Raw genomic sequence first — 11,517 nt, 5'->3', positions numbered from 1 at the left:
GTTGCAGACTTTGAAGGACGCACTATTGTACGTCAACTTGCAAAAGTGTGTCATAGGGGTCCCTGAGATACCTTTGCTGGGATGCATAGTAGGTACGCATGCGGTAAGAGCAGACCCAGACAAGATAAAATCAGTAAAGGAAAGGCCAATCCCACGGCATATGAAGGATTTGCGCCTATTCCTAGGGCTCGCTAATTACTTGCATAAATATAGCAAGAATTTAGCTGAGCAAACTAAACCATTATCTGACCTTCTAAAAAAGGACGCAGAATGGGTTTGGTCAAAAGAACAAGATGATGCGTTCGCATCAGTGAAGCATTCTCTTGTAGATGCACCGGTCTAAATATTGCCAGACGCAGATAAGCCCTTTAGCGTCGTCGGCGATGCAAGTAATTTTGCAATCGGCAGCGCGCACATGATGACGACGGCGTTGACCGCGTTATCTCCTATCAGTCCCGACATTTAAAAGCCGCGGAACTGAACTACCCCGTGGATGACAAAGAGCTACTTTCAATAAAGTATGCTCTTGTTAAGTTTCGTGTGGACCCCATTGGGCACCAAACCATTTGTTGTTTATACGGATCACGTCTCATTGCGGGCCGCAATAAGCTCACCGCACCTCTCGCCTATAATGGCAAGACGGCTTACATTCTTTTCTGAAATTAATTTCTACGTTGAATACAAGCCGGGTAAGTCGAATGTCTTGGCTGACGCTTTATCGCGCAGACCAGACTTCGATGTTAGCCGCCAGGAATGTGTGTTGTGCGAAAGCACAATTTCAACCGTCAACGTTGGTAGCCATGAAGAGGCATACCACGCGATGAGCTCATTAGCCTCTGAAATAAAAGAGAGCTACAGTCAGGATGACCATTTTCACCTGCTGTTAAATCACTTTGATGAACGAAAGGTAACCCTTTCGTCGCACCTGAAAGCTAAGCTAAATTGCTTTAGCTACAGCGATGGCCTGTTATGGCTTCAGCTGTCACCTTGCGATCCCTTGAGAATCTATGTACAGATCTCAAGCTGGTGATCCTTCACAAGCTCCATGATGTGCCGTCTAGTGGGCATCTTGGCTGTGAAAGACATTCTTACGAGTGTCAGAGGAATTCTGGTGGCCAGACCTATATAGATGGGTGGCCAACTGTATTCGCGCTTGCAAACAGTGTCAGCGCAATAAGCCTGCAACAACTAGTAGTGTGCCACTGAAGCCGCTACCGATTCCAACGGATTGTTGGAAGTCAGTAAGTCTGGACTTCATGTTTGGCATACCGCCCGATCATAAGGGTCGGACGGGGCTCGTCGTCTTTGTAGACAGACTGGGCAAAATGGTGCATTTAACACCATGTAAAACATCGGTCACAGGCAAAGAGGTAGCTCTCTTGTTCCTGGATCATGTATACCGACTACACGGGATGCCCGGGTCCATAGTATCGGACCGGGATCCACGATTTACGTCTGGTTTTTGGCGACATGTGTTCCCGGTGCTAGGTAGCAAGTTCCACATGTTGACAGCAGATCATCCCCAGACCGATGTCCAAACAGAACGTGCCATTCGGGTCATGGCGGATGTCTTACGCACTATAGCAACTCCCAAAGATTCGACCAAGCAATAGCCCTTTGTGGAGTTCCCAAAAAAAACGGTGTCCACGCCAGTACAGGTGAGACACCGTTTTTTATATGAACGGACTGCGCCATCAGCAGAAACCAGTCTCGTTTGTGCGCAGCCCGAGTCTCAGTGGGGGGGGGGCTCACAATGCTCGGTGTGAAAGAGGGACATAGTTTCGTCAATATGACGATGACCAGCGACGATTTCATCTCAACGACTAAAACTTGCCCTAGTGAGCCTACCAGTCTAGCAAGGGTCAAAATAACCACGTCTTATGACCGACCTCTCGGCGGTATCATAGGCGAGATTGTTGAGCCTCGCTCACGCTTTTTGGAATAGCGATTAGCCATCACACGAAAAGTCCGTGACGCAATGGCAAGCGCACAGGACAAGCAAAAAGAATATGCGGACCGAAATGGTCGCAAAAATAGTGAACGCTTTAGAGTGAGTGAAAAAAATACTATTAAGTACTGCTACCTTACCTAAAAATGCAATTTCTGTACTACCTGGAGTTGCTTCGAAGTTGTTGCCGCGTTTCATTTGGCCCTTTACGGTGGTAGAAGAGGTTTAAGACATAAAATTTTAGGCTAACCCTTACCCTGTAAATGAAGACGCACCCCGTTCTTTACGTGGGTCGTATGTAGACCCAAACAAGGTCACATATCCCGATCCGTCTAAGGAGACCGATGGTGACGCCGACTGTGAGTTAAGCGTCGTTCGGGTGAGGGGGGCGGTGAAGATGAAGGCGAAAACCTATCGTACCGATGCCTCCCACCACGAACAGGACTTGGAGAGCGAGGGACATCACGCGAGTAACGCGGATCCCTCAGCATTATCCTTCAAAGAAGTCCAAGCGAGTCTTCAGGCGTTCATAACCCTGACGAGCCTTCGCTCGGACATCAACAAGATCCGAGGTCAGTCGCGACACTTGACCCTCGAGATCCGCAATACGTCGATCAGCAGCGCTAAACGCATGTGGCTGAACGGACGAAGGTAAGGTAGCCGCGAGTAGATGGGCGAGATCTCCAGACCTATCGGGCGCCGCCTGCACTAATGGATGCGGGTGGAAATTATCGCTTCCTTGTTGGAAGGTTGCTTGCCCCCGCTCAGTGTGGTAAAGGTATCAGATCTTCGTCCAATGGAAAGGTTACCCGAAGAGTTTTGACTCTTGGGAACCGATCGATACCCTACGTATTGACGTGTCCGGCTTGGTGGCTGCCTATGAAAAGGAGCACCAGCTGAGGCCTCTTCGCTAGTCTCAAATGGACTAGCAGAAGTAGCGTTGTGAGAAGAAATAGGGGGTACAGTGCCGCCCATAATTTCTTTCACAGGCAAGTGGGCGGTATTAAATCGCTGCGACCGCTATTTCATCGCATCGGAATGGTGATGAACGCGGCGCGAGAATTCCGCCTCGTATTAGTCGGGCGTTTCATTTTAGCGCAACACGACCGGGATCGGGAAAATACGCCCAGGCGATTTTTCCTGAGTCTTCCATGATTAAAGACGCCATAATAAAGATGTGCGTCTAGAATAGCGCGCTCTAGGAGCGACGCTCTTAACCCGATTGAACAAGGCCATTTTGATTGGGGGTGGGCATTGGTGATATGTCATCCGTCACAAAGCAACGCTCAAAACGACTGGCTATGACACCGACTGAGCACGTTTACGTCGGCGGACCTTTAGGCTCAAATTCCTCTACGTCAGAACCGTTATGGTAATGGTCTGAGCATAAGGCGTTGTGGTTTTACTCAACGGAGAAGCAACTGTGCCTTTATGGGCAGCGCTCTCATTAATCATCCGGGATGACGACTAGCCTCATTCGTTACGCGAGATATCTAGAAAAACATGCTCGCAATACATATTAGTGTTATCATTAGAGATGACATTTTGATTGGTAAAAATAGGTATCTATGCTTAATGCGATTTAATATAAATCAGTCTGTAAACTATTTTCTACTTAGTAAGTGCGCACGAGGAGCCGGATTACCGCTTCCGTGACGACACTTTACTAGAATACTTAGTGCGTTGGGTGAGGTCGCTATAGCGCCCACCACAACTATCTCACTGCACGCAAGAGAAGCTCGTTCAATCGCTCTCTCGCTGTGCTAGGGTGTGTGTCTAAGTAGAGCTTGGGGCCGCATTACGGCGTGCCCGTCTGTGCTTGTTTATAAATAAAAGCAATGTCAGCGCGGATTTCACCGCACCACCGTCTTGAATAGTTGAAGTTGACTTGAAGGAGTAATAGATTTAAAATGAATGAATAATTATCTGTGCTTATTTTTTTGCAAATTTATTTATATTAGCCATGCGAGAATGTCGGCCATCGTCACATATATTAAAATTGAAGTAAAGTGTTATGAAACTTTACTTCAATTTTAATATTTGTGACGATATAAACTATTATAACACGCCTAATGAGACAAGGCTAGTTCATTTTTTTCGATACAAGCTCATTCATCTCCCAAGCCACGCCTATTCTATGTCAACTAAGTCAGTGTATGTATTGCGAAAGATCTTGTCTAGGGCACTGCGGTCCTCTTTTTGTTTGAAAGATGGAAGTCTTCGATTTTATAGATCTTACGGTGTTTTTAGCCTATAATAATAATATAGCCACTGTGAGTACCAACATGGCGGTAGCGTTTTTGTTCCGGTATTAATATAAACTGTAGTGACTCTACAGCTATTTTTAAGTCGGAAACGGTTTGCATGGTTTAATTGCGCAATAGCGTGCGCGGCTTCTATTATTTATAAAAGTTTATAATTTCCGAAAATCCTCTTTTCTTTTGACATGATTCTATGTCACGGCTTTAACGGGATTGTTACACAAAAACATTTTAATTATAAAAAAATAACTCTCATTTCTCAATAACTCGCTTGCTCCACAGAATGCGTGCTTTACAGATTGTTCGCCGCCTCGCAGCCACCCGTGCGCTCCCCCTGGCCGTTCGTTTGGCCCCGCGGGCGACTGCTCCCTTCTTATGCAACTCGCTTAGTGCGTCACGACAGCCCCTTCGGCTGTTCAGCACCATTGACGAAGACTTGTTTCAAGAAGACGACGAGGACGAGGATTCGTTTGTGCATTATCCAGCTGTGGCTGCTCGCGTACAACAACAAGCGCCGCGATTCACAGCACAAGCTGTGGTAAATGGTGATATCACAGACGTATCGCTGGACACGTATCGCGGTCAATACGTCGTGCTTTTCTTCTACCCGAAGGACTTTACGTACGTCTGCCCTACCGAGATCATTGCGTTTAACGACCGTGCGGAAGACTTTAAGGCGCTCAATACGCAATTGCTTGCCATTTCGTGTGATTCGCCCGAAAGCCACTTGGCGTGGACGCGTCTCCCACGCAACAAGGGCGGCTTAGGCAAGATGGACATCCCTATTGTCTCGGACATAACGAAGACAATCTCGGCCAAATACGGAGTGCTAGTAGAGCAGGCTGGTGTGGCGCTGCGTGGTCTCTTTATCATGGACAAAGAGGGTGTGCTACAGCAGATTACAATTAACAATATGCCCATTGGTCGCAGCGTGGAGGAAACCTTGCGACTCATTAAAGCGCTGCAGTTTGTCGAGGAACATGGCGAAGTGTGTCCGGCAAATTGGCAGCCTGGGGGCAAAACAATCAAAGCGACGCCGACGCACAGCCATGAATACTTTTCGACGGTGAAAGACGACGTGGAAGACGATGACGCTGCTGTGTTGACGCTCATTAAGGATAAGGCTCAATTTGAGGCGTTGATACAGAGTGGCAAACCCGTTGTGGCCGACTTTATGGCTCCGTGGTGCGGCAAGTGTGCGCAGATTGCTCCTTTTGTTGAAGAACTCGCGGAAGCGCATCCAGAAGTGACGTTTGTCAAATGCGATGTGTCGATTCCTGAGGTTGAGGAGCTCAAAGACGATCTTCACGTCGGTGTGTTTCCCGAGTTTCGCTTTTATAAAAATGGCAAGGAAGTTCACGAAAAGATCACGGGCTACAAGAAGACGTTGCTAAAGAAGGCTGTCCAGACACTTCTTTAAGTTCTAGCACTTGGAAAAGTGACTGTGTGTTCCTCAACATTCTTGAAAAAAAGGTTTTATCATTTGACTGCCAACATGTTTTCGGATTTTTTGAAAAAACAATGATTTATAAAAATTGGGAACTATGCACTGATCGTCTTATACCTTTTCAGCGTCGTAGCGAGCTCGAGCGAACCGCTGTCGACGTTCTTTCTCGGACTTGACGTCGGAGAGGTCGACAGAGGCTGCAAGCGGTGCCTTAATGCCAATTCCAGCCGTCTCGCTTCGACCGCCTTGTCCTGCTGCTTCGACCGGTGCTGTAATCCCCGTGCCATACTTGCCTAGGCCTTCACCGCTTTTCCAACCCATCATCTTGAGCAGTCGACCCCCAATTCCAGACTCGATCGACGGCAATGGAGCCTCCTCCAAACGCAGACTGCTAACGGAATGCGATGCACTCCACTGTTGTTCATGGCTCAAAGGTACGTCGTCTTGCCGCTGTTTCTTGGCTTCGTCTCGTTTCATCTCGTTCTCGTGCTCACGATACTGCGCCGCAAGAAGTTGCTTGTTTTCATTTGCCTTGGTTACATTGGCCAGATGCAATTGGGACAGTTTTTCATGCTTTCGAAGCATCTCCAACGACCCAAACTTGCGTCGACAAAGCTGTCATGCGATCCAGTAAAACCATTAAGCCAATGGCAATTTTCAAAGTCAAACCAATTGGATGCACGTACCAGACAAATGGGGACTTCTTGAGGGACATTCGTGAGTGCATCAATGACTGAATCCACAGCGTTTGCCGCTGCCACACTTGACAATGCGTGCTCAGAACCTGCTGCTTGAACTTCACTGACGATAGATTGGGGAGCAGCTGCTGGAGTTGAATTGCGACCTTCTTGTCGTTTGGCATCTCGCTGTCTTTGTGACCACTTGGCAATATCGTCTGCCCTCTTGCGCTTTATTCCAGTACTCGTTCCACTCGCAGCCGTCGAACTCTTTCCAGAAACACTGCTTTCCATAAGTTTTCCCTGACCTTCTTTCTCCATCGAAGATACACTTGAAAACGCGGTCGACTTGATTGCCAATGAAATTCCCACTGCTTTTTTCTTTTCCTTTTTCATAGACAAGCTTAGCGCTGGTTTAATTGTAGCAGTTTCTTTCAAGACAACATGCTCAGTATACGCTTCTTCGTCGACCGGAAGTGGTGGCATAAGCACTTGAAATGCAGCTGCTCCGCTGCTTTCAGGATCGATGCAGCGATAATATGTTCCTGTGAAGGAATTGTGGTACACCATTGTCTGTGCGTCGTAGTAAAACAAGCTGTCTGGATCCCAATAAAGGCCATACTCGCTCACAAATACGTAGCGGCCTCCTGCCGTTTCAAACGGCATAGGCCACATTTTCTTCGGTTCTTCAATGCGTGGAACAACGGCGGCAGCGGCTTGATCAAGTAGCGCGTCAACGACGTCCACAACAGTGTCGTGCTACACGTTCGAGGTTAGAATCTTCCAGTTACACCACGAAAGCAACGTGCAGCCACACTATTCACCTGATCAACGATCGTCGTGTCCACTCCACGTCCCTGCGAAAGCGACCATTGGGCTTGTTCCAACGCAGTGACAACAAGGGAACTACCAGCACGCGGTCCGGGGTGCAAATCGGTCACATGTTGCGACCTCGTAGATAGCGTATCCCGCGCAAACGACACCTCGACGTGAGTATTGTGCACAACTAAGCCCTCACATTGTCGCAAAGCATTTGTCGCAGCCTACAACCAGTAAACAAGCATCGTCATGGCCAATTCCTCTACCACCATCGCACAACAAAGCTTCGTACACGAATATCTCGAAACTCGACAAAACCAAATCCTCGCGACAAATTAGTAGCACGGTCTCGAATCAACCGAATGTCTTGAACGCCATCAAATTCGGCAAACGCCACCTGAAGCTATATTGTATTGCGCTACGATCAGCAGCGATTCGAGCATCGTAGCAATCACATGTAACCCCACCTCGCCTTCTTCAATATCCGGGGGGAGCATACGCAACACAAGCACTTGAGACGGCACGCCACTTCGAGAGTTGTCAACCTGTCGATTGCGAGAATTCATACCGTCTTCTCTTAAAGCAGCACCTTGAGTAGTATCGTCATTTTTTTCGCTGTAGAATGAATGAGTTCGGCTAAACGTCTCGTGGTTAAAACCCGCTGGATTTATCATCTCACGGGCATGAACTGGTTTAGGGACATTGCACTGGAAACAAGTCGTTCTTCGAGCAAAATTGGTCACTTGACACTGTGTTGAAAACGAGCTCTACGTGAGCCTTTAACGCTATAAAAGTTCAAAGAAGAATGCCCTACCTCGTCACACAACCAATCTACTCGTCGCTCGCCTTGATATTGAGCGTCATACTGTCGACTGTCTCCTCTCCATCGATTCGAATCGCCATCGACTGGACGCCGACGAAAGCCATCCGTGTAGCTAACATTCACGGTTCGATATTGCAGTACGAGCGGCTTTGACTCTGCAAGAGCATCGAGAGTTAAATGGACAGTCTTATGGTAAGCAATATAACGTCCGCCGCCCTACGAAAGGAATCTATCGCCTGCATGGCGCTCTCGATGGATTCAAAGTCGACAAATGCGAACCCGCGGGGATCCCCTGTGGCCTATAACGCACCCAATAAGTTCACAAGCAACACGTAGGGGTCGTTTCAATCAAGCAATACCTTGTCATAGATAACACGCGCCTGGAGTGGTTGAAACGGATGCAAAGCATGGAGAATCTGAGCGAAGATGACGAAGTGGGCGGTAAGTGACGTGGTGACTTCGAGACTTTGGACCCGTGAGCAACAATGGATTCGATTTAATATGTGGCATCGATCCGATTGTTATACCATTTCATCGTTGACGGAACGCGCCAGACCACGCAACAATAGCGTCGAACTAGGCGTTTGGTCCTGAGGGGCTTCGTGTGGACTGTATCGCCGTCCGGGAGGGGCCTCGCGGCGCGGGAATGGAGGCGGCATTTGTTACGCTTCTAATAAATTTTTATGACGTGGTGGACACGGATAAAAATTTTGTTGGAAGAATTTTGAAATTGGCTTCTGCAGAACTTGCTACGTTAACGATAAGAAACAATTTTTTCAATTGACGATCTGAGCGACTGTTCGTGCGACTGACTGATGCGTCAGTTTTGCATGCACGATGAGTGCGGTTGGTACTTAAGCATATTTTAATCAGCACGAATGCATATGAGAATAAGAGTTGAAAATATGTTGAGAAGTTCGAAAGGATGATAGTGAATCAAGATAATAAACAGTAATAAACTTTCCCCTCGTAGCTCACCATTTTCTCTTGTTGCCTGATAAGTTATGAGCTCAAAAGATTCAGAAAGGAAAGTGATGACGGCATGCAACCGCCACCACAGAAGGCCGTATAGAGACAATTTTTACATCTCCCGTGCGCGTGGATTCGCCGCTAAATGTAGGCGGGCACGTCGTAATTGTAACCGGGCACTACGACTTGTACTGCTTCAGTACAAGTCCAGTTCACACTGCTTCAGTTGCGAGTGGTACCTCACGTTATTTCACGTACACTAGCACGTGCAGAGGAAGACTTCACTCTAAGGTAACTAGCTTAAAGAGGGTAAAATGAAAACTGTATTAATATAATTAAGTGTCTTTCTTTCTATATTGTAAATGCTAACTTAAAAATAATTTAATACAAAACATGTAATTGAATTCTTATCTTTATCTTATCTGTAACTCTCTCTTTGATGATTAGTCTGCGGAATAAATAGATATAATGGTCTATACCTATTTATGGATAAGAATTCTGAATATTACTATATAGAGTAATATCCTCCAAATATTATCTACCATTTAGATAATATATCAATTAACAACCTTTAAGTGTTAATTTCATGTAACGATACACCCCGTTACATCACCCCTCCCTTAAACGACAATCACTCTGAATGTCATTAGATGGAGTGGTCGCTAAATGACCACTTGATTTTAAAAATGTTTTTGATTGGTCAGATCCATCATTTTAAATTCCATCGCATGAAGAAACAATGCATGCGGGGTGATAATAGTGTTGAACCTTCGGCTGCGGTTCGTGCAGCCGCGGGTGACGCATTGCTATCTCTTGCGGTAGACGTTCCGTCTACCGTAGTGTCTTCCACTCGCACAACACTTGATGTTGCGAGTGCACATGGTGATTCACCACGTGAATACGACCCCTCTTTAGAGGTCGACTACGAGTGCGAGTCGGACGAAGTGGCCGACTCGGGGAGAATGGAACAGTCGCCTGATACCCGTCAGGCGGCTGATTATGAGCCTTCGAATGAGAGGGCTCATTCCGATAGACGTGTGAACAGTCTATTTGGTTCCGACGATGAGGATGATCCCTCATCGCCCGTACAATCTTTCGTACGGTCTCCCATACGGTCACCTGCACGTGTCTCTGTGCAAGGTGACGATGGTGGCGTAAGCCATCGTAAGAAAAGTTCTTGTGGTACCCCTGCTTCAGTGGTACCACTCAGGGGGGATCGTAGACACTAAAATGTCTCATCTCGCCCCTGAAAAGAAGCCATGGCTTTTGCCGGAACGGCTAATCAATAGCTTGTCTGGAGAAACTACTCCTCACAATAAATATCCCTTATTTATTGCGACAAAGCTACATGGCCTTGATCCCAGCGCGAAGAACTTTCGCGCTGAGGAAGATTTCTATCTCGATGCTTTTCTAAAGCATCGATGGTTTAGTGGCAATAATAAGCGAGATAAAGTCTCGCTTATGCAAGCTTGGAGTGCGTTCATTCGCAATGTTAAAGACATTGGACGCGAAGCTTGGCTTCAAAAACTTAACGCGAATCGCGTTAAATTTGAGAAAAGAACTCCAACCGGTGCAAAGTATAAATTGCATCGGTTGTCACGTGAGGCTGGGCTTCCATGCTCCACGCGGAGTGATCCGTGTCCGTGTTGTGTAGACAACTCGAAAAGGGTAAAAGGGGTTGTATATTCCCCTTCTTTGCCCTGTGGAAGGGCTGCATCTCTATTGAGATGCGCGATGCGATTGACGTTTTATAGCGCCAGGGGCGCGTGTTTCCCGATGTGCCTTCTGACCCATCGGATGGGTCTCGTCATACTGACGGACGAATCCCTCAACGTCAGCAATCAGCTGGAAACGAGGCTCCCAGCTGTCATGTGAAGATGGATAACCACGCCAGCGAACAAGATAACTCGTTCGCTGCCCCTTCACATCACGGTGGTTCTGGATGCGTTCCACAAGGAAACGTTGACCACCGTGGGAGTCCACCAAAGGTTGTGGTGGAGGAGGGAAAATTAGATCCGAACCGTATGTCGGATCTAATGTCGAAGATCGACAAAATGGATCACTTCCTCCATGATTTGGAGGAGGGTCTTGAACACGAGCGCGGTAAGCGTCGCTCGTTGGAACAGATGGTGCAGAATCACCATATCGAGCGGTTGGAAGACCGTTCGAAGGGTGCGTACTCCTTGTTGGAGTACGAGCGGAACTATCATGCTGTTCGCGATGAGCTGTCATCAGCTCATCGTAGTTTCGAGGATCTTCGGAACAAGCATGAGAAACTTCAGGTTCAACATGAGAACCTGGTTCGCGATCACAAGAATCTTTTGGGGATTCTTGAAAAGGGTGGTCACATCCGTCCTCGGAAGAAGCCGCGTACTGATGGTACGGGCGGAGCCGACCAACGTAAAACGTAGGATGCGTTCGCATCCTACGTGGCAATTCTATTGTGTACGCATTGCCTCTTCGATGCAGTACACGGAAAGGCCCAATGAACTTGGGTAGTAGTTTACTGCTACCCACATTAGTGACTAATCGCTTAGGTAAGTTTACCGTAGAGAGTAGCACTAGATCATTAA

General features: G+C 47.4%; 2 protein-coding genes across 2 annotated transcripts; one reads left to right on the top strand and one right to left on the bottom strand.

Moving 5' to 3' along the window:
• Positions 1-4,492: 4,492 nt before the first annotated feature.
• CCR75_006037 (uncharacterized protein) lies at positions 4,493-5,629 on the top strand (the record flags this gene model as incomplete). The annotated part of the gene is made up of 1 exon (XM_067964110.1): positions 4,493-5,629. One exon carries the CDS (start codon positions 4,493-4,495, stop codon positions 5,627-5,629), a length of 1,137 nt encoding a protein of 378 aa, XP_067818853.1.
• CCR75_006038 (uncharacterized protein) lies at positions 4,498-8,634 on the bottom strand (the record flags this gene model as incomplete). Its single annotated transcript, XM_067964111.1, is given in 9 exon segments — positions 4,498-6,271; positions 6,343-7,092; positions 7,158-7,376; positions 7,445-7,555; positions 7,575-7,919; positions 7,967-8,130; positions 8,196-8,274; positions 8,335-8,391; positions 8,503-8,634. The coding sequence occupies 9 exon segments, from the start codon at positions 8,632-8,634 to the stop codon at positions 5,768-5,770; spliced, it is 2,361 nt and encodes a 786-aa protein (XP_067818854.1). The 3' UTR covers positions 4,498-5,767.
• Positions 8,635-11,517: the final 2,883 nt, after the last annotated feature.

Source organism: Bremia lactucae, linkage group LG10 (assembly GCF_004359215.1).
Source record: "Bremia lactucae strain SF5 linkage group LG10, whole genome shotgun sequence".
Lineage (NCBI taxonomy): Eukaryota > Oomycota > Peronosporomycetes > Peronosporales > Peronosporaceae > Bremia > Bremia lactucae.
This window is presented reverse-complemented; position numbering and strand designations above follow the sequence as displayed.